Genomic DNA, 22276 nt, shown 5'->3' with positions numbered 1-22276 from the left:
GGCCGAACTCAGACAGGTTGGAGGGAACTCGGTTCCGGGCGGGGGCCGAGGGCACCATCCTGGGGCCAGCCCCACCGGAGGGCGGGGCGCCGGCCTTCCCCGGGAAGGACCCGCTTTTGTTACGCTGAGCTGCTGGCCCAAAGCAGCTATTGTCTGATCTCCCGGCTGGACTGCGCGGGACCCAGGGCCAGGCGGGGTGGCAGGAGTGAGCACACTACCCTGGGTTTGTGCAGAATGGGTTGGGGCCTCTGGGTCTCCAGAACTAGCGCGCAGTGTCCCAAGGCAGGTGACCCTGGGTTCAGAAGGAGCCAGGACCTGACCTGGTTGGGTGTATCTCAGCCAGCACCAGGATAGGTGGTGGGGTAACCGGGTAGAGGGCCAGGGCCTCCCTGAGTAGCCCTTCTCTGTGCAGAGGGAGGCTGACTGAGTCTGCAGAGGGAAGTCCAACCAGGCCTCCTGTTTCCTTGGGGCACCCTCCCTTTCCCTTCCCTCCCCTCTCTACCCCTGCGCAGACTCCTACTCTGGGGACCTACGAAAGAGCTTCTGGAGCTTTAATGGAAGCTCTGCCTCAGCAATGCTCATGAGAGGAGGGGTGGAAGCTGGTCCTGCCCATGTGTGGAGGCAGGACGGGTCTCAGAGGAAAACGGGGCTGGTCGCCTCCCAGTACTGGATAGAGTGGAAGGCAGGTGAGCAGCCTGTACTGTGCTCAGAAGTAGGATTCAGTAATAGTCGGGGAAATAGGCTGAATAGAGGAGCAACCCCAATAAGACCCTTTATGGTAGGAGGAGTGTCTCCCACAGCCAGATTTCTGCCTGTTACGCATTTCTGGCTCCGGGGGTCTGGCTACTGACTGATTCAGAAACGGAGGGATCAGGGGGGAATTCGTGGGTACAGTGTAGCTGAGGTCTAGGCTTAGGGAAGCTGGGTTAGGTGACTGGCTTGCTCTCCCAGCCTGCTGGACACCAGATTCCCTTGGCCTTTCAGCCCACTTGTCTAGGGCCACACCCTGGCAGGTATATTGCTACTGTGGAAGGTCAACCTTCAGCGGCCATGGACACCAAAGGAGAGGGTACTTTGTGGTGGCCAAGGTCTGGATGCCTCGTGGGAAATATCAGCCTGACTTGTCCTGTACTCCACCTGGAAGTGTCATACTGAGGGATTCAGAACTATTATTTTTCCAATTTTTTATCCATCCAGGGGTAGCCATTGCTTGCCCTCTGGAGACTTGGCCCAGGAGTTGTGGTCTCTAAGTGTACATTCTCACCTTAACCTGTACCCAGCAGACCTTGCGTAGGGTGGGCAGCCCACCTCTGCAGTCTGTTCTTCATGATACAGACTGTGAGTGTGTATCTATAAAGTTCATAGACCTTTGAGCATTGATCTACATCTTGCTTTTCTACCCCCTATGTTTCTTGTATCTGGCTGCATAGATTGGACTGGCAACCTGTTTCCGGAATCTCTGTATGAGGAAAACAACCCCCAAAGAGGCAGATGCCTCTTGGGGCCCAAGGCGCTTGTGCTGTGCTCAGTTGTGTCTGCAGGGATCCTATTGAGAGGTAGTGGGCGGGTCTGCCTCATCAGACACTCTGGCCTCTTCTACAGGCCCAAGGGAACTCATAGGAAACCCCAGATCTGGGCTGCAGCCCCTCTCCAAGCCAGGCCCAGAAGCTATAGACCTGCTGCACCATAGATGGGAGAGCCCCAGGATGAATGTGAGCCCCACAGAACATGGTCCTTCTATGAGGTGAAAGGATAAACCAGGACCAAGGAGGAGGTGACAATAAATGATTGGCAGGACATAAGGAGTAGGGGAGGAGAGGGGTGTTGTGTCCAGCATGGTGCCAATGTCTGGGCTGTAGAGGGGAACAGCCTAGAATCAGGTCTAGGACAAAGGTAATGTGAGGCTGCAGGACAGGGTTCCCTGCAGGCCAGTCTGGGCTGACAAATGTGAATCGTAGAACCCCAGAATAGGACATTGGAGCCAGTCAGGGAACCAGGCACCCCATTCAGCCCCCCTTGTCAAGTGTATGCTGGTCATTAGTTCACCATCCTATAGATCCACCATAAAGATGTTGGAGAGGCCTGAGCCATGGAGTTAACCTGGACATCCCTCTGCTTTAAGCTTCAGTTTCTCTATTTGCTGCCAGCTCGGAGAGTCTGTGGCTTGGTCCTTGTATGTTGAAAGCATATCTCGAGGTCCCACATGGGTAAGGGTCTGGATAAACCAGTGGAAGACATGAGAATACAGGTATTCTAGCATATGCCTCTGAGAATAGTAGTACTGTGCACTTTGGGTGCTCTTAGAGGTGCCACAAATTTATATGTTCGGACCTGTGAACTAGGCTGGGTGCTCATATACTTATGGACCTGCACATGTTCCTGCCTGAGGAATCAGGTACATGTGTCTGTGCATGTTTCCAGATCCCTGTCTGTGTGTGCCTAGGCATGTGTAACAGGGCTGGGCTTTTCCTTGAGTGCCAGCTGACTCATGCTTCCACCTGCCTGGATGAAGTCATTGCCCATTTTTAGCTCCCTGAGGTCATTTGCCAGCAGGGACTCTTGGGTCCTTGGGATCCCGCTGCCTTGCTGCTGATCCCCAATGTTAGTGGTGATACTGCAGAATTACCACTGATGGCTGGGGGCCCTTGCTTTCCTAACTCTTTCACCCTAACTCTGCACTGTTAGACCCTCACCATAGCCAACTTGGGAGGAGGAAGATAGGCCACAGATTGGTAATGAGGTACCACAATGTCCTTCCCTCATCTCCCAACTACTGGGGTCTCAGAGCTGGCAGCAAATAGGTAAACTGAAGCTTATGGTAAGGAAATGCCCAAAGCCATTCTGTGGCTCAAACTCTGGAACATCTTTCTGGTGAGTCTGTGGGTTGGTGGGCTCATGAACAGCATGTACTTGGCAGAGTGAGCTGATTGGTATGTGCTCAGTTCCCTACTACCTAGCTAGGGAATATGAGCTCTTCTACTTGTGTTTAATGTATAAAAATCTAAGAGGCCATATATGACTGGCAACAGTCTCCTCAGTCTTGCTCCTCCCCTCTACCTTGTCTCCAGGAAGGCCACCCCTCTTTCTTGGGCCCCACACTAGAGCTGTGACTAATCTCAGGGCCCTGCACAGAGTTTGAAGCCTGACACGCAGTTACCAGATACACATGGGGAAACCCAGGCGCTAGAAGGGATAGCTGCCCTGTGCCTACTTTTACTTTAGAACCTTCCCAGCTCCCCATTGCCCTTGGGGTAAAAGCCCAGGCCTCCCTCTCAGCACACTACCAATTGTCCCCACTCTGGACCTCAATCTGTTTCTCTTCCCTGGGAACAGGGTCTCTTCTTTCTGGCCAGGTCCCAGCAGACTTTCCACTAAGACTGGGCTGGTGGCCATCAAGGCCTTGTTCCCAAGAGGTAAGGTGTCACTCAAAGGATTCCTTAACAGATAAGTGCCTGAAATCCCTTGGCTAACAATAGTGAGGTTCTGAGTAAACTTTCTCCCCTCTGCCAGACCTCAGTTTTCCCATCTATAATCTCATCTCTTTACCTTTTGAGGACCTGCTTCTAGGGGAGGGGGGGAGTGCATTCTGTGCTATTGCTGTCCTCTTTCTCTTGATCCTGAGGGATGTACTGTCCTAACATATTGGTGCAGGCTCCTACCCAGACCTCTGCCCATATGCATTAGGGCCCCTAGGACAGGGCCCTGATGTGAGGCAGATTCCTGTGCCAAAGATCTCAGGAGGAAGGCCCTGAAAACAGCCCTGGGTATTTTGCCTTGAGTACCTCCCAAAATGACACATGCAGCCAGAGTATAGCTCTGGAGCCAGGCAGGTGCAGTATGAATTGCAACTCTCCCTGGACCTCTGCTCAGGATCTGTGCAGGCCTTAAGGGGCCCAGACAGGGAGCACATTCTGTGAGGCCTGGGCCACAGAGTGAGGCATGTACTGCTGACTTGTCCCTGGCTACCCGGGAATGTGCTTCCCATTTGCCCACCCACAACAGTTTTGATTTCAGTCCCCCTGCCCATCCTGGTAGATGCCAATCCCTGGACATAAGCATGGTGGAGCCCTGGGGTACATATGCCCAAAGACAGATTGGCTTGGGTCTCCATGCCACTCAGCAGAGCAGAACTGGCCTGTCCTCTTTCAGCTTCAGCTTCCCCACTGGCAAGTCCAGCTATTTAGCACATGGATCTCAGAAGGGCATAGTCTAGAGTTGTCCTGCCTAGAATTTCACTGTTGTGTACCCCCTGCAGGGTGATGGTAAGGTGACTGTAGTGCAAATCTACTATCTCTGATCTCTGATATGACATCTAGAATCTCTGTCAGCTGGGGGCACCAGACATAGGCCTGAGGTGGGGCCAGACCATGCCTTTAAGAGTGTCTAAATTGGAAGGATCAAGGATATTTTGGTGCTTTGGACTACAGTACATTCTGAGAGCTGGGTATTTCTGTCCTGTGAGAGCATCTGGCTGGACTTGACAGGAGACCAGGAGTGGCCACAGGAGACAGACAGTGCCACTAAAACTGTGACCCCCAATGTTTATGCATTTATGCATTCCAGGCTTCTGGAGTGCAATAGGAAGGAGGCTGCACAAAACTTTGAGTGTCCAGCCAGGAGTAACAAATGATGTCAGGAGGACATCCTGCATGTCCTATCTAGACCTCTTTAGGCCTGGGAAAACCTGCAATAGCCAAGGCATTGAAGCTCAGAGAGGCCTGTACCTCTCTAAGCTATTTATTTGCCAGTGGAACCCAAGGAGGCCCTAGGATGGGGAACCAGGCACCTACACTCCAGGGACATATGAGCAGCAGGTCCTGCCCCCTGATATCTGCCTCTTTTCCCCCAGGAGCAGAGCCCAGGGAGCCAGGCATCACTGGCCACAATGCCGGAGGCACCTGAGGTGCTAGAGGAGACAGTGACAGTGGAGGAGGACCCTGGTACACCTACCTCCCATGTATCCATTGTCACATCTGAAGATGGTACAACCCGGCGCACTGAAACCAAGGTATGGCTGGGTGCAGATGTTAAGAAAGCAAGCCAGGAAGCCCATAGCTCTCCCTTTGTGATGTGGGCATGTGAGCCAGCCCCTTAGGGGCCGCCTGTTTGGGTGGAATATTGAGGCCACCCTGGCTCTGCTAGGGTACTGTCCAGGCCTCTTGGACTGCCCAGCTCACACACTACCGGCCTATCCACCAGGTCACCAAGACTGTCAAGACAGTGACCACGAGGACAGTACGGCAGGTGCCTTTGGGCCCAGATGGACTCCCCCTGCTGGATGGTGGCCCTCCACTTGGCCCTTTTGCTGATGGCCCTCTGGATCGGCATTTCCTACTGCGTGGTGGTGGTCCAGCAGCCACACTCTCCCGAACCTACCTCAGTAGTGGGAATGGCTTTCCTGATGGCCTTGAGCTCCGTGATGGCCCTAGCTATGGCAGCCTGTCCCGGGGTCTAGGGGTACGGCCCCCACGCACTGGCCCCCTTGGCCCAGGACCTGGTGATGGCTGCTTCACACTGCCTGGCCGCCGGGAGGCCTTCCCTGTGGGTGTTGAGCCTGGACCATCAAGTGGTCGTTCCCTGCCTGAGCGCTTCCAGGCAGAGCCCTATGGCTTGGAGGATGACACACGCAGCCTGGCCGCTGATGATGAGGGTGGCCCTGAGCTGGAGCCCGATTATGGCACAGCCACACGGAGAAGAGCTGAGTGTGGGCGGGGCCTTCGTGCCAGGTGAGCACCCCATTCCATGTGGCTGCCTCCTTTGGAAATTCTACCTTCTCTACCCAAGCCATAGAATACTCCACAGTCAAGCTGCCGGGGCTGAGTTAGTCATGCACACTTTAGTTTGGATCAGCCTTGACTCTTCTCAAGGACAGCAGCAAGGACAGACCCTGAGATGGTAGATGTTAGTCTGGACAGGAGAGAAGCTGGTGACAGTGCCAGATTCCTGCTTTGTTCCACACAGATGGCTGTTAACACCAAAGTGCAAGAGATTCAGGGTGTTACTCTGAGCTCAAGGTCCCAGACTATCCCTGTGCTTCAGTCTCTCCCAGGTACCAGAATAATTAGAACCCATTGCCCCTAGTCCTTCCTGTCACAGCCTCTGGTTCTGTCTATATGCCTTATATGTGCAGAGTGGGAACATAATCACAGCCTGGGTCTGGATTTTTTATGTGACCCTAGGTGAGTTACTTGACCCTCCTAGCTCAGTCCCTACCCTGGGAAGTGGGTTTGATGAGAGCCCATGGGGCTACTGAGAGCAAAGGATATCTCATACTCTGAAGGGCTAGTAGCCTGAATGCTCTTCAGATGGTTCTACTAGAATGACCACATGAAGGGAAAGTCATTTACTTCCCCTACTTCCTGGTACTAGCCAGATGATCTTACAAAATGGGGTGAGATTTCCCACTCACTATCACAGAAAAATATTACATGGAAACACATTTAGTGCAGGATTGGTGATAGGGAGTGAGCAAACTCCCCATCCCCAGTGGCCTTTGGCTGGGATTTGGCTCTGTCATTGACTGTGAGTCAGTTCTTGCTTGGTCATGACTTTTGGCATGGTCAATTCTTGGGCATGACTTTTGGGACCCACTCCATGCTCAGTACTGAGATATAGATTCTGTCAGCCCAGCCCTGCTCTGGGCATTTATAGTCTTCTGGATACTGTGATGGGTAGCTCAGAGGGTAGGGCTGGCAGCGGCTGTAAAGATGTTCACTTGCCCTGCTCACCTGAACAGGGCCTATGAGGATATAGCAGATGATGCTGGTGAACTGACCGATGAGCGGCCCCTGTACCCAGCAGCAACGGCACCACTGGCCCAGCCAGAGCGGGGCAGTCTGGGCAGCCTGGACCGGGTGGTACGTCGCTCACCCTCAGTGGACAGTGCCCGCAAGGAGCCACGCTGGAGGGACCCTGAGCTACCTGAAGTGCTGGCCATGCTTCGGCACCCTGTGGACCCTGTGAAGGCCAATGCAGCTGCCTACCTGCAGCACCTGTGCTTTGAGAATGAGAGTGTCAAGAGACGTGTACGGCAGCTGCGTGGACTGCCACTGCTTGTGGCACTGCTAGACCACCCTCGGGCCGAAGTGCGTCGCCGGGCCTGTGGAGCACTGCGCAATCTCTCCTATGGCCGTGACACCGACAACAAGGCTGCAATCCGGGATTGTGGCGGTGTGCCTGCTCTGGTGCGCCTGCTGCGAGCAGCCCGTGACAACGAGGTCCGTGAGCTGGTCACTGGTGAGTGGGACCTGGTCATGCCTACTTCCCCCAGGAAGAAAGGAGAGCAAGGCTCAGCCTGCAAGGGGTGAGGCCACCTGGGGGAGAGCACCCAGGAGGTCAGGAATTCCAGCTGCTGGGACTGTTTGCCCTGGGAGTGGGCATCCAGCCCAGATGCTGTGACAAATTCCCAGTCTCTATTACCATAGGCAGGGGTGCTGGTACCAGGACCCACCTTCCTGGTTCCCACCCCATGATAGTAGGGTAGTAGGGTTTGTGTCTTGCAGGACCTGAAGGAGCAGGCAGGGTCACATGACCATCTCTGTGTATGGCCTGGTGGCCTCAGGAACTTTGTTCCACCTACCTACATAGCAGGAATGGGTAGGAAGAGATGACACCTGCCAGGCCCCTCTGAAGCCCAGCTCTTCCCTCCCAGCTGGAAGCCACCTTTAGGTGCTGCCTGCATATCTTGCCTAGGCCAGGATGGTCTTCCAGAACCTCTCCTGGCTTTTTATTATTTTCTAACTTTTTGTGCAAGCTAGAGTGTAGCTCAGTCTTAGTGTGCTTGCCTAGCATGGACTAAGGCCCTGGTTCAATCCTCAGTCCATAAAAAGAAAAAGAAAAAAAACCTATACTGATTAACTTTACACAGTTAATCAGTGTAGGTTTTTTTTTTTTTTTTCTTTTAACTGTGTAAAGCTGGGTACTTTGACTTATGCCTATAATCCCATCTACTTGGGAGACTGAGACAGGATTTCGAGTTCTGGGCTAGCTTCTGCAAAGAACTGGGGTTGTAGCTCAGTGGTAAGTGTCCCTGGGTTCAATTCCCAGTACCAAACCAAACCAAACCGAACAAAAAATTCCTATGTGGACTGGGGAACAAGGGTGGGGGCAGGTCCTGAGCATAGTCCCCAGGGGAGGCAGGGCCCAGTAGTCAGCATGGTTGGTCGGCGGCGCCCTGCAGGCACACTCTGGAACCTGTCATCCTACGAACCCCTGAAGATGGTCATCATTGACCATGGCCTGCAGACGCTGACCCATGAGGTCATCGTGCCCCACTCGGGCTGGGAGCGAGAGCCCAACGAGGACTCCAAGCCCCGGGATGCTGAGTGGACGACTGTCTTCAAGAACACATCAGGCTGCCTGAGGTGTGGGTAGGGGCTGGGCTCAGGCTGTTTCCACAGGATGACTGGGTATTTAATTAGGGAGGCAGAAACAGGTGCCAGAGACTGCACATACACCCGAGCCCTGTCCTGGTGGGTAACCATGTTCTCAAAGTCCCAGAGAGCATGGAAGACAGTGAACCACCTGGATCTTAGGAGTTTCAGAGCCACATCACGAGTCCTGTTGATGGGAAGTAGGACTGATGGGAGACCCCCAAGGGCAACCTCTAGACAGGAACTCCCACCTTTCCTATAATGTCCAACCACTCTAGCTCTGCCCATCATCCCATCACCATGATAGCTAGGGAGTAGGAGCAAGATCCTTGTGTCCAGTTACCTCTGAGTCTTGTCCCTTCATGTTTATGACCTTTGCTCTTCCCCTCCTATCTCTGGGAGGCCTTCCATAGACTCCACAGGCATCCATCAGGTCCTGCCCCAATGGTCCTGTGGGGTCCAGGCCTCTCAGTGTGGAGCCTAGTGCTGCTGCTGGGATGCAGGGGCAGAATTACCATGTACTGATGGATTCAGGCCTCCTTGGGCCCCTCTTTGGCCCTTCCTAATTAAACTGGGAGTCAGGGAAGACCCCCTTATGCCCAACAGATATGTTGAGCTAAAGCAGCCCACCTCCTGGAGTTGAAGTTGTCAGGACTTCCTGCCCCTCCTTCACTGTGCTTCAGGTTTTGGTATACTATCCCAGTGGGACTGTTGTGGCAGCAGCAGGGCCAATTGTACAGATGAAGACAAGCCCTTTGGGCCAGGGTTGGGGCTGGAGAAGTTCTTACGGGGGTTAAGGGGTCACCAGGCCTGCTCTCTGGCAATACAGGAATGTGAGCTCAGATGGTGCTGAGGCCAGGCGACGGCTCCGGGAATGTGAAGGACTGGTGGATGCGCTCCTGCATGCCCTGCAGTCAGCTGTGGGCAGAAAGGACACAGACAACAAGGTGGGCAGGGCAGGGACAGTCTTGCAGCCTCCTTCCAAGGATCAAAAACTGGATGGTGCAGGAATGGGACCCAGGGGTCTGGAACTGTCTGGGGGTGGCCCAAAGGGGCATGGGTGTGGATCTGGACATGACCCACCTGGTAGCGGCCACACTGAGAAGAAGGCGTGGTCCTACTGATGGCAAGTGCTCCCTAAGATAGGGGTTTCCTCTTGTAGCTCCTCCTTGGCCTAACTGTGGCCAATCTTTCCTGAAAGCTAGTTCCACACACAGGGTCCTGGGATGGTCAGCAATCCCCAGACCCCGTGGCCCTGCCCCACCAGGTCACCTTTCCCCACAGTCTGTGGAGAACTGCGTATGCATCATGCGAAACCTGTCCTACCATGTGCACAAGGAGGTTCCTGGGGCTGACAGGTACCAGGAGGCTGAGCCTGGGCCCCCAGGCAGTGCTGCAGGCTCCCAGCGCCGGAGGAGGGATGACGCCAGCTGCTTTGGTGGCAAGAAGGCCAAAGGTGGGTGGGTGAGATTGGCATGCTCCCCCTAGACCCTGTTCCCTGGGCTAAAGTCTCTCATATCCATGACAGACAACCACAAAAGCTGGAGGACATCTGGTCAGCCCTCCATGGCAGGTGAGGAAGTAGGGAACTGCTGTGGGTCACACAGCTAACGGGCCAGGGTTCACACCCAAGCCTGGTCTTCACCCTGTGTTGTGAGCCCCCCAGAAAAGTGTTCATGTTGTCTACTACTGCCCAAACTCTGTCCCTTAACTCTAGAAAAGGGTTCTGTTGGCTTGTGAATTTGGAAAGTGCTATAGGTGACACCCCCTGGTCATTTAAAGAGCACCTACATGTCCTGACAAGCCCTGCAGGTATACCCCACTCCAGCTGGGCTAGGCCTCTGCTGCACACTGTCCCCTTAGGTACCTGGGGGTTGCAGTTTCCAGGAACCTGCATCCCCTACCAGTTGCAGAACAGTGTACCTCCTTCACCTGCCCTGCTGATCCCAGGTCCTCCCTTGCCTGTCCCACTGGTGAGTTCTCAGCCCCAAAGAGTAATTGGGACAAGGTTCTTACTTGGCCCAAGGCACACAGTGGGAATCTGAGGGCACAGGGAGGGTGCCACCTGCTCAGGCTCATCTCCTCTCTCCTGTGCTTCCTCCGGCCGCCCAGAGGAATGGTTCCATCAAGGTGAGTTCCTGTTTGTCCTGCTGTCCAGGCCTGGCAGGTGCTGTAGCATCAGGGAGATGCGTGTCTCCATGGCTCAAGACAGTTTTCTATGACGTCTGCAGGGCAGTGGGTACAATGGGCTCTTGGGATGCCTTCCAGCTTCAAGGCCCTGTCCCACCCCCAGTCCCATGAAAAGGCAGCCATCTCCATGACAACTACATGGACTTGACAAAGGCAGGAATGTGAGCCATGGACTTTTGGGGAGCCTGAGAGGGAATACCCTCTGTAACATCAGACTCAGTTACCTAAGCAGGGTCAGGGCAGAGCAGAAAGTGTGCAAGGCCTGGGGTATGTCTATTACTCAGAGGGCAGAGTGTGTACCGGGGCAGAATGTGCCCCTATAATGTGGCTTAGTTGTCCCATGAGGATGGGCAAGGCAGGAACCTCAGGTCATTTGAGCTTGGCTTATTGCTTTCCAAGAGGAAGATGGCTAGAGGCACTGAGTTTGTTGTCCTGGAGGTATGCAAGCCAGGGCTGCACAAGAATTTGGTAGGGCCACTATAGGAACCCAGCCTGGGTAAGGGGGTTCTGGTTCGTAGAGACTATGTTCATGTCTGGCCCCTGACTAGGGAATTTTCCCCTTAGATGGGACTTGACCCCAGCCCTGCCTCTCTGTGTGACCTCAGCAAGCACTGTCCCTGTCAGTTTCTCTATGCTTGTACCTAACTGCTACCCAGCATGGGCTCCTGTTTCCCTTATTTCAAATACCTGGAAGCTTCAAGGAAGCCATGAAGAGGTCTGTGGTACATTCCCAGAACCTGATGGAAGGTGAGGCCTAGTCCCCAGGGCAGGGCTGGGATGTCCTTAGGTCCCACCTCCCTGACCCAGACTAAAAAAGTGCTTCACACCCAGGGCCTCTCAGTGCCCAGGCCTGGACATTAAGGTTGTTTTTGATCTCTGGGCAGGAGAGGACGATGCCTAATCCTCTTGATATACTCTTGTGCCCCATGAAGATTTCCTCCCCTCACACTGCTTTTCTGTTTCAGGAAAGAAAGATGGTGAGATGGACCGGAACTTTGACACATTGGACCTGCCCAAGCGAACTGAGGCTGCAAAAGGTAAGTGGGAAGAGGCAGAGCCAGAAGTGGCCATGGGTACTTGGTGGGGCTACTGTATGAGCTGGGGAAGCCTTGTGCCATCAAGCAGGCTTGAAGAGTCTGAGGGGATCATTCAGACAGGGAAATGGGCCCATATGTTTGGGATTTCATGGAGGGGTCCAATCCCTGGGCACCTCGGAAGGGCTCAGAATCAGGATCAATATCACAGGTAATTTCAGGTAGGGTAGATGGGAAGATACAGGCCAGGCTCTGCTCAGTCACTCAGCAGGTAAAACAGGCCAGTCAGAGGGAAGGTAGGGCTTTCAGTATACTCCATGGGGGCTGGGAGCCAGTAGGTCATGGACCAGAGGGCCAGGACCCAAGAATGCCCCTCTTATGGACTCATGCAGGGACAGGGTTGTTCACCCTTCATGTCCTCTGTCCGCCGGATTCATGTATATGGATTGGCATTGTTTGCTGCACTCAGAACTAGCTCATGAAAGAAAACATTGCCCTGCAAGCTAGAAGAACCCAGATGTCCCCAAGATGGGTAGAAGGACCCAGCCCTGGGTGGGTGGGTGTGATGTGGGGCCATACCAGGCAGAGCAACAGGGCCTTAGAGGAGAACGCTTGGAGAGTTTGGGGACTAGTAAGCCCAGTTAGAGTAGAGGGAACATGAGACTTGAGGACAGGGGAGCGGTGATGAAATGTGAGAGGATAGGGGAAAGGGAAGTAATGTCTTAGAGCCAGACAGAGGCCCAAAGTAGGGAAAGGCAGGCTTGGAATGCTGCTTCCACCTCTGACTCTGGATCCTTCTGCAGGGCACCATCTTAGGGCAGCCATGATCACAATCTGAGACCTTAATTACTGGAGCTCTTAAGAGTGGTTGGCAGGGAGGGCAGGCCCTGTTGCTAGGGCAGGCCCCTCATTCACAGATTCATTTGCATTTGGGTTGGGTCAGGGGTCCTGTTTCCAGGGAGGGTAGCCAGGTGCCCTGGCCTGGTGGGGCTTATTGCTAGTGGTATGTCCTGGTTGTCACCTCCTTTCCCCAAAAGTCCCCTGCTATGCTCAGGCTTCCAGGCAGATCCAGTCCCATTTCTTTGGCAGCATGGTTGAGGAAGGAATGTCCTCACCCAAACCTATTACCTTCTGAGTAAGCCTGTTTGCCCCTCTGTGAAATGGGAACATTTTCCTCTTTGGGTGGCTATAGGGTTCAATACATTGATAGAAAACATGTCCTGACTCCTCCACACTCATCCCTGGCCCCAGTTCACCACAGCTTTGGGAGTAAGGGTAGGGGGTTCTGGATGACTATGGGCTCTGGTTGTCCTTGTACCCAGGCTTTGAGCTACTGTACCAGCCAGAGGTAGTACGCCTCTACCTCTCCCTCCTCACGGAGAGTCGGAACTTCAACACCCTGGAAGCTGCAGCAGGTGCCCTACAAAACCTCAGTGCCGGCAACTGGATGGTAAGGGGCCAGTTTTGGCAGGGAGAGCATGACCTGGACAGGAAGGGAATTTCCCCAATCCCTGCCCAAGCTGGAGGGTATTTCGGGGGGAGGTGAGATACAGTGTGACTCCCCAAGGTCTGGGAGGTTCAAGGTACACACCCTGGGTGATAGAGGTAGTGCTGAGCTATTGGGGCAGGACTTTGTGAGGAACCACCCCTCGCTGAGCAACCCATCTCCCTGTCCTCACCGCCACAGTGGGCCACATACATCCGTGCCACAGTGCGCAAGGAACGTGGGCTGCCGGTGCTGGTGGAGCTACTGCAGTCTGAAACTGACAAGGTGGTGCGTGCTGTAGCCATTGCATTGCGCAACCTCTCACTGGACCATCGCAACAAAGACCTCATCGGTAAGGACATTGACAGGGCCAAGGTGTAGAACCATGAAGGCCGTTCACTTCTGGTTTGGGGTGGGTAGTTTGGGAATCCAGGCCCTGCCCTTGTGTCTTGGGCTGGTCCCAGCCAGCTACAGGAACTCACTGTCTTCCTGGCCCATTCTCCGAAGCTCAGCCCCCTGCTCTTAGGGGTCCTTATGGCGTCCTGGGGGCCTTCCTGGCAATGCCCCTTGCCTCAACCCTGCTCCTTCCCACACAGTTGGGCAGAGGTTATCTATGTCCTAATACCAGACCCTGCCTCTTAGGGAGCTACGCCATGGCAGAACTGGTGCGGAACGTGCGCAGTGCTCAGGCTCCAGCTCAACCCGGAGCCCGCCTGGAAGAAGACACAGTGGTTGCCGTTCTAAACACCATCCATGAGATTGTGTCCGACAGCCTGGATAATGCACGCTCACTCTTGCAGGCCCGTGGCGTGCCCGCGCTGGTGGCACTAGGAGCCAATAGGTGGGTAGGGGTGGGGACCAGGGGGTGGGAGTGGGGCCAGGAGGTGGGGTTGGGAGACTCGAAGGCCCCAGGGACTTATGATCCTGCCTCTGATCCTGCTGCAGCCAGTCGGTTCGGGAGGCAAAAGCAGCATCACATGTGCTTCAGACTGTTTGGAGTTACAAGGAGCTACGTAATGCCCTACAGAGAGATGGCTGGACTAAGGCTCGCTTTCAGGTGTGGTCCACCCTGGCCTTCCCTCTCCCATTATACCATGTCAGGTTTCCAAGGGCGCTGCTTCCCACCTCACCCCCTGTTTTGTGTCTCTTTAAGTCGGCTGCTGCAGCAGCCAAAGCACCCAAGGCAGCTTCTAGTCCCGGAGGCTTCGATGACAGCACGCTGCCTCTAGTAGACAAGAGCCTTGGTAAGTACAGGCCAGAGGAAGAGGTGGATGGCACAAGAGTCCATCCCTAAGGCTCAAGAGTGGCTCCCCACCTGCGTTGATCGTGACAAGGTTGGGGGTGGCCCCTTTCCCTGCTCTCATCCTCCTGGGTATTTCCTTCCCATGCTGTCTATATTGGCACCAGGCTGGGTGGTGGGTGCCAGCAGGCAGAAGCTGGGCTGAAGAATGCAGTGACATTAGTAACAAGAGCACCCAAGGTCACTGAGGTCAGTCCTATGATGGGCTTATCTGCCTTGGTCATCTCTCCATCCCCAGTTGCTTGTCCTTTCCTTGTAACCAGCTACCTGCTTATGCCTTCCAGATGGTGAGAAGCCAGGCAGCCGTGATGTGATCCCCGTGGATGCCCTTGGCCCAGGTGAGGGCAGGTGCTGTGAACTTGTTTCCTCCTCAGGGAGGAGGGAGGGCTCTGAGACAGTCCTGCTGGTTTTATGGGGTAAGTGTGGTTAGTGCTGGGAAGAACTTCCATGGACCTGCTCCCTGGAGAAGATTGGTTCAGGGATACCCAGGGAATATAATGCAGTACTGGTGAGAGCTGGCACCAGGACAGGTCTCCAAGGATCTGGTAGGTGGGGATCTTCTGCAAAAGCTCCCTGTCCAAGGGGTCTCCTGAGTTTGGCCTGAGAGGAGCTAACTTGTTCCTAGAGTGCCTGCCCCTCAGAGCTCCCCTCATGCCCCACCAACCCTAACCCACTCCACAGATGGATATTCCACCATGGACCGGAGGGAGCGGAGGACTCTGGGCAGTGACTCTATAGGGGAGGCCTCAGAGAAGGAACCATTGAAAGTAAGTGATTGTGGGTAGGTGACCAAGGAGGCTGTATGTCTAGGGTTTGTCCAAGGAGCAGCTAGGTAGTACTCAGTTTGATCTGGTCCCTGGGGCATGACTAGGGTAACATTTATCCATGAACAACTGGGAGCTGGAACCAAGCCTGGGAAGCAGCCCTTCACATCAGTCAGCCTTTGGGTGTTGGGTTCAGAGCTCCACCTGCTGGGAGGGAGGAAAAAGGGGATAGAGCTCCGCCTAGCCACACAATGCACTGGACCGGAGCCTGAGAAAGTGACTCTGCATCCTTCTCTGCATGCATGTGTATGGTCCATGCCATGGTCCAGTGGAGAGTGCAGCACCCATCACCTGCTCTGTACCAGTCCCTGGCTTTATGTGAAGGCCTTTGTATGTGTCCACATGCCACCTAAGCCTACGTGAGCCATGCCAGCTGAGTTGCTCCATGCTGCCCTGGCCCTGACCCCACTGACCAGCTCAGCCCCGCCCTTCAGCTGCAACTAATGTGCTTTGTTCTGCCTCTGCCATCATCCTGCCCACCCACCTATCCACCCATCTGTGTGCTGCAGCCTGACCCCTGCAGGAAGGCCCTTCTTCCCGGGCCCAGCAGGCCTTCGGTCAGGCTGGTGGACGCCGTGGGGGACACTAAGCCTCAGCCCGTTGACTCCTGGGTCTAGCTTGCATGCCTGGTATGTTCTCGTCTGGTTGTTTGTCCAACTGTTTTCCTATCCTCTGGGCAGGGCTTCTTGTTAATCTCTTGTTGGCCGCATGCTCTGCTCTCCCTGTTGCTCCCTGGCAAGACCCAAGCTGCCAGCAAGCACAGCAGGCCCAAATGCCCATCTTAGGGAAGGCCAGACTGAGATCTGAGCAGGGATCCTCCCAGGGCCCATAGCCTCATAGCACTGTGAAATCAAGGTCCTGAGGAGATTAATCCATAGCAGGGGGTGGTCCCCCATAAGCCTTAAATTCCTCTAGCATAGGACTCCACCAGGTCCAACAAGTCAGGATTGGTCCTAGTGTCAAGTCCCTGGGGGTTGGCCCCTATCTCCTGATCCATAGTAGTTGCTTTTGTCCACATCTGCATTCACATGGCCAGTGATCTCTGTCCAGAGGTTGCAGCATTTTTCTTCCTTCCATCTCCCTCTTCAGGGCCAGGACCCAACCATGTGTTCTTAGGGATCACCAGAAGGGCCATCCTGAGCAGACCCTGTCGTGGAGCTTGGAGCCCCCTGGCGGCTGAGATTCTCACCCGAAGCCAGGACCTTTATGGACACCCCTCCTGACCCACCCTGTCCATTCTTCCCTCTGCTCTCCCGACCTAACTCCGTAGGCCAGAGTTAGCTATTTACTGACATGGTGCTGTGTGTGGGCAGGGGTGGGGACCAGTGAAGTGGCAGGGGAGGGTAACTAGTTTTGCTTTGAGAGAACAGGAGAGAGCACCCTGTGTGCCCAGTGCCCCAGAGGAGCAATATGGAACTGAGGTGCAACTCCTGGGGACAGACAGCCAGGCAGGGAGGGAGGGGCTTGGGAAAAGACGTGGGACCATGGAGAGTGGAGGCCTCCCCTGGCTGAAGCCCTACCCTGCTTAGAAGGCAGACTGCAGGCATGGGGCTGCTCCAAGAGGGCTGACCCAGGCAGGGGATTAGCGAGATGGAGTTCAGGCTATGCTTGCCCCTCTACCACTCATTGGGATCTGTGGATGTGTAGGATCCCCATATAGTGGAACTCTTCCCTGAACTGCCTCTAGCTGGGGCTGCTATGGGTGCCATATCTGCATCTGCCCAGAACCTCAAGTAACCTCCGGGACTGACCTCTGGCAGCAGCCCCCAAGGGAATGCTGTTCAGTGCCTGCTGTTTGTGACTTAAAAACAGAAGAAAAACACTGAAAAAAAGCATTAAAAACAAAACCAAAATAAGATTGTATTGGTAAACATCTAACTTTTTGTAAGAAAATTTTAAAAAAGCAACAAAGAACTTTCTGTTTTGTGTGGCTCAGCTTCTTTTTCCCAAGCCACTGGGCTTCTCCCTCAGCCTTGGGTAGGTAAAGGCTGACCAGTGCAGACTCTGCTCCTGCCCTTTGGGCATTTCTCCATATCCATTCACCCTGGCTACTTGCTAATTCCTTTTCTCTATGCTCAGAGAAGTGGGCTGGCTTATGGGTGGTTAGCTGGCCCTGAGACCAGGAATGGGCACAGGTGAGCTCAGCTTGGACAGCGTTTATATTTGTGTCCAGTATAGGAACTGGGATCCTGCTGGGGTGGCCAGTAATCTGCTCACTTGGAGGAGTTGGGGCCTCAGAGCCAAGGTGGGGGCTGGAGCAGCTCTAGATTTAGGCATACACAAATCAACTCTGCTTCACCACTTGGTACCTGAGCAGCCAGAAGAAATGCTCTGGCTAGGCTAAGCCTGCCTTCCTTTGCATTAAACCAAGCTGACTGGGAATAGGAAGGAACATAATCATTTACAGTGCCACATGAGGGTCCAGGGAGTCAGGTACTTTGCATAGCCCTGCGTTCACCTCTACCTAGTGCCTGCTTAGAGATGGGTAAAGGCTGGCCAATTTCTCTGTTCTGTTTTTTTTTTTTCTTTTTTTTTTTTTTTTTTTTTTTTTTTTTCAGTAATACTAAGTAAGGCTGGCTTCCACTTCACTGCTATGGCCAGAAATCCTAGGCTGGGTGTGATACACAGGACTCAGCCAGCCATGAGCCTAACCTGTAGCATTAGCATTCCATCAAGAGGAAATTGGCATGTTTGATATTAGCAAAGGGTCCTGGGAAAGAGGGAGCAGTGTGGCAGTTGAGAAGAACTATACTCAGTTATCTTGTATCTAAATACTTAATCTTTTCTTTCTTTCTTTTTTTTTTTGGTACTGGGGATTAAGCTTAGGGGTGCTCGACCACTAAGCCACATTCCCTGCCCTCTTTTGTATTTCATTTAGAGACAGGGTCTCACTGTGTTGCTTAGTGCCTCACTGTTGCTGAGACTGGCTTTGAACTCATAATCCTTCCAAGCCACTGGGATTATAGGTATGCAGAACCATGCCCAGCGTTTAATTTTTAATTTCTATTTTGTCCTTTAAACATTATTTTAGTATAAGATTATTGCAGCTAGCCAATTTTAGTAAAGCAGTTATGATTCATTCTTAAAAAGAAAGTGAAAATTCAGGAGTCCAAAGTATGATATGAGTTGTTAATTCTGGTAGTTACTTTGCTGCCACCTACTGACAGCAAGCCTTGAGGACATCCTGAGTGGAAGGCACAGCAGTTTGTAGATGTCTGACTTCCACACCCCTTCCTGGATCTAATAGAGGTGTCAGTGCCTGAGGACCATGTAGAAACCCTATTGGAATTCCACTTGCTGGTCAGTGACACCAAAGATACCACCTGCCCCAATTTGGTCTGTGTGTGTGTGTTTGTGGTGTGTGTTGCTAAGGATGGAACCCAGAGCCTCACTAGGCAAGTGCTCTGAGCTATCCCCGCTACCCTCAATTTAGCTTTGTCAGCAGTATTTTCACACAATGAACCTATACTATGGAGCGTGCCAGAGTGTGACAATCTGGAACTGCAACACAGAGAGGTCACTGTATGGGCAAGGCCCAGGCCTTACAGGCCTAAAGTAAGCTTTGGATTTGAGGACAATCTCAGAATTATAGAAATGGCATTAGTAGAAGTTAGTCTATCTTGCCCTTTGGAGGACCAGGCTTGGCAGGGGAGCCCAGAGCAGGATAGACGATCAAGGCTGCACTGGACTGCTTGGGCCCTTGTAGATGGCTTTCTCAAGGCCATCCACCACCTTCCTGTATTCCAAATATGAGCTGTAATGTGTGCACTCAAAGTTGCTGCTTTCACGCACATATGCCAGATATTCGGGTGTTCCTGGGATGATGACATTGTCAGCCAAAAGTACTGTCCCCTTCCGCAGCAGGCCACATTCCTACAGAAGACAGACAGACAGAGTAATGAACCTATTATACTATGGAGCCAGGAAAATTCACCCCAAACCAGGTGCTCCTCCCCAAGATGCTGCTTCATGCACTGTCTTATGCCTTGCCCTAGGGACCAGGTCTCTCTCACTCCCTCATTTTCTCCCCAGAGCAACCAGTGTCAGAAAGGGTTGTGTTAGGTCCTAGTCCTGTGTCTGGAACATCAGCTTTCTGAAATGATGGGACTTTGGGACTTTTTGCTCCTCCTTTCTTTTTCTTTTTTTGTTCATGGTACTGGAGATCAAATCAAGGGCCTTATATATACTGGGCAGATGCTCTACCACTGAATCACTATCTCCACCCTTCCATTCACTCCTATATCCAACTCAGTCCCTAGAAAAACATGTGACACACAGCAATAAATCTCCATCAATAAATGCTTACTGGATGAGGAAGTAGAGGAAATGCTGGAACCAGAGCATGCTCCTGAGATAACTAGTTCTAGGAACACAGGCCCTTGAGCCCTAAGCAGCTTGGGCTGCTGCTACAGTCATTACAGACAAGAGCTGGTGACCCACAGGATTGGGGGGCAAGTTGATCTTGCCACTGACAAGACTACCCACTTCTCTGGATATCCCAAGGTTCATGCTTTTGCAGATCTCTATTCCACCAATTTTGGGGATATGGGAAGATACAGAGCTCTCTACAAGATGAAGGAGTCATTATTGAACATGCTGCAACAGGTGTGGCCCCCCAGGGTCTGCAGTCAGAAGAAAAACTCCATAAAATGTTTAAGCTGAGAGGTAGATGTGCACACATCAGAAAAATAAATATATAAATATTTATAAATAATAAAAGAAACCTGAATGGAAGTGTATCCTGGTGGGGAAAGAGGCAGTGCAAAAGGTCCCCCAGACACATCTTGGAGTTGAGTTTGGAAGCATGGAGGGTTGTTGGCTTTTTGTATCCCACCCCCACCCCACATAATTACAAAATAAAAGTTAAAAAGCAGTTTTAAACATTAAAAGCAAAAACAAGCAACCCAGATTGGAGTATTACCCAGGCCCTGGGTTTGATCCCTTGTACTGTAAAACAACAATAAAGCCTGCACAATGGATATACACCAATAATTCCAATGACTTGGAAGGCTAAGGCTGTAGGATCTCAAGTTTAAGGCTAGCCTTGGCAAGACTCTTATCTCAAAAAGGGCTGGGAATATAGCTCAGTGATAGAGCACTTGTATTACCAAAACAACAACAAAGATAAGTGACCTTGGGTATCTCAAGTCACAGGCAGGAGGGGGCTCTCACTTGAAAATGACAGACATCACTCTGCACCTCTGCAGGGATGTGCTGCCCTATGTTCAACAGTCACCCAGCATTTTCAGCTGGAAGTGGTGGAGGGCAGTCTTTTTCAGCCTGTTGGCAGTGGAAGAAAGCCAAGGGGGCCCCCAGGCTACAGTAGTAGAGAACATAGCTGTAAGGTCACTTAGGTCAGGGGACAACCCCATGATCTGGAATTTGCACAGGAAGTACACTACGAATCACGATGTATTTCCTCTTAGGGAAAAAAAAAAAAACAATGTCCTAGCAAAGTAAGCTGAAAATATCTAGAACAAAGAACTACTCAGAAGGAGGGCACCTGTGCTCAGGCACCAAGAAAGGGCAGAAATGTACAAGATGAGAAGGAAGACGGGGCACCTAGAGTTTTAGAGTCAAGCAGAGATTCAGGAGTCAGCCTTAATAGATATAAGCTGACCTTTAGTAAGACCAATGATATCAGTGATACCAAAATTTGATGAGTTCTTCATGTCATAAAGGAAGAGTGAAATGTTGGTCACCTTTGGAGGTGCTAGGGGCCCAATGTCCTTTAAGAAACTGGTCAAGAAAAAAAAAAGTCGGGCTAGGGTTACAGCTCAGTAGTAGAGTGCTTGCCTAGCAAATGTGAGGCACTCTACCACTGCGCCACAACCCCAGCCCCCACAATAGAAACTTCAAGAGACAAATTTTAAGGACACACTGGTTTCCCTGGAGCCAGTATCAGCAGATACCCAATCAGCAAAGTGGCTGTGGCCCCTAGAACTGCTCTTCCTATTTCCTCAGCCTAGTGCCCTTTCAGCCTGGGCTTTCTGACCCCTATTTTCCCAATTCAGGCAATCTGACCCCCATGCTTCCAACAGATTACTTTATCTGATCCCTGACCCAACAACCCCTTTCCTCCCATCTCCACCTGCCTCAGGGCCGCCATGGTTGTCTGCTTTCCCTGACCTTAGGTAGCACCCTAGGTGTAGTTCAATGCCTATTATAGTTTGGATATGGAATGTCCCCCAAAGGTTTGTGTGTTGAAGGTGTGGTCCCCAACTGGTGGCACCACTGGCAGGTGGTAGAAACTTTAGGAGGTAGAGCCTAACTGGAGGAAGCAGATAACAGGGGGTGTGTCTTTGAACAAAATATCTTTCCCCAGCCCTTTCTCCCCTTTTCTCTTTCTTTCCCACTGTGCTTCCTATGAGGTGAGCATTTTTGTCCACCAAAGATGTGCCTCACCACAGGCCCAGAATCAACAGAGCCAAGTGATCATTGACTGACACCTCTGAAACTGTGAGCCAAAATAAAATCTTTCCTCCTTGAAGTTGATTTTCTCAGGTATTTTGTCACAGTGTTGGAAAGCTAACTGATGCAGTACCCAAGGCTGTCCCCAGGGGCCACCTATGTCCCCTGGACTGCCCCAGCAGGATTTGGCCAGAGTACATGGATCTTCAGAGGCAGAGATCAACCGACCTGGGTGGTCCCAGCAGAACCTACAGCAGCAGCCAACCTAGGAGCCTATTCTAGCGAGGCATGTGTAGCTCACCTCCAGGAGGAGTGTGTCTGGCAGATATCGGTCCTTCCAGTGGTCAAGGAACACCATGTCCAGTGTGTCCACATCATACTTCTTCTTCAGCTGGGGAATGAGGTCCTGGGATGCCCCAACCAGGACAGTGACCTAGAACAATGTGTTGGTGTTGTGCCCTGGGAACACATAAGAGCCCCCTACCCCACTCCCTGCAACCACCCCACCAGACACCCACAGATTTTGTCTCCCATTAATTTTCTTTTAGATTGTAGGATTTTGCCTGCTTCCTCCTGGAGCAGCCTTGGGAATTTCCAGGCAATATCACTCTTCCCAAGCTGCTGGGTATTCCTTTCATGACCCCAGACCTGGAAAGCAC

At 52.6% G+C, this 22276-nt stretch overlaps 2 protein-coding genes across 17 annotated transcripts in view; one reads left to right on the top strand and one right to left on the bottom strand.

Annotated features, from left to right (window-relative positions):
• Arvcf (ARVCF delta catenin family member) overlaps positions 1 to 17125 on the top strand; it is a 43436-nt gene extending 26311 nt beyond the window's left edge. For 3 of the 13 annotated variants that reach the window (XM_048785152.1, XM_048785145.1, XM_048785147.1), the window contains 17 exons: positions 4850 to 5008; positions 5200 to 5726; positions 6737 to 7236; positions 8180 to 8363; positions 9202 to 9319; positions 9657 to 9828; positions 10280 to 10345; positions 10485 to 10502; positions 11528 to 11599; positions 12919 to 13046; positions 13284 to 13434; positions 13725 to 13923; positions 14028 to 14326; positions 14667 to 14720; positions 15064 to 15149; positions 15716 to 15835; positions 16296 to 17125. In XM_048785152.1, coding sequence (XP_048641109.1) covers positions 4886 to 5008; positions 5200 to 5726; positions 6737 to 7236; positions 8180 to 8363; positions 9202 to 9319; positions 9657 to 9828; positions 10280 to 10345; positions 10485 to 10502; positions 11528 to 11599; positions 12919 to 13046; positions 13284 to 13434; positions 13725 to 13923; positions 14028 to 14326; positions 14667 to 14720; positions 15064 to 15149; positions 15716 to 15823 — 2805 coding nt within the window. In that variant the 5' untranslated portion in view covers positions 4850 to 4885 and the 3' untranslated portion in view covers positions 15824 to 15835; positions 16296 to 17125. Of the gene's footprint in view, positions 1 to 42; positions 206 to 286; positions 687 to 1430; positions 1557 to 3333; positions 3414 to 4849; positions 5009 to 5199; positions 5727 to 6736; positions 7237 to 8179; positions 8364 to 9201; positions 9320 to 9656; positions 9829 to 10279; positions 10346 to 10484; positions 10503 to 11527; positions 11600 to 12918; positions 13047 to 13283; positions 13435 to 13724; positions 13924 to 14027; positions 14327 to 14666; positions 14721 to 15063; positions 15150 to 15715; positions 15836 to 16295 lie in introns of those variants that run through there. The other 10 variants (XM_048785144.1, XM_048785141.1, XM_048785146.1 and 7 more) reach the window with 10 other exon arrangements.
• Positions 17042 to 22276, bottom strand: part of Comt (catechol-O-methyltransferase) — a 31790-nt gene continuing 26555 nt past the window's right edge. For all 4 annotated transcript variants that reach the window (XM_015500436.2, XM_048785161.1, XM_048785162.1 and 1 more), the window contains 2 exons: positions 21919 to 22050; positions 17042 to 19079 (listed from right to left, as the gene is read on the bottom strand). In XM_015500436.2, the coding sequence (XP_015355922.1) occupies positions 18879 to 19079; positions 21919 to 22050 (333 nt within the window). In that variant the 3' untranslated portion in view covers positions 17042 to 18878. The remainder of the gene's footprint in view (positions 19080 to 21918; positions 22051 to 22276) is intronic.

The sequence above is a fragment of the Marmota marmota genome, unplaced genomic scaffold (assembly GCF_001458135.2).
Source record: "Marmota marmota marmota unplaced genomic scaffold, marMar, whole genome shotgun sequence".
Taxonomy (NCBI): domain Eukaryota; kingdom Metazoa; phylum Chordata; class Mammalia; order Rodentia; family Sciuridae; genus Marmota; species Marmota marmota.
This window is presented reverse-complemented; position numbering and strand designations above follow the sequence as displayed.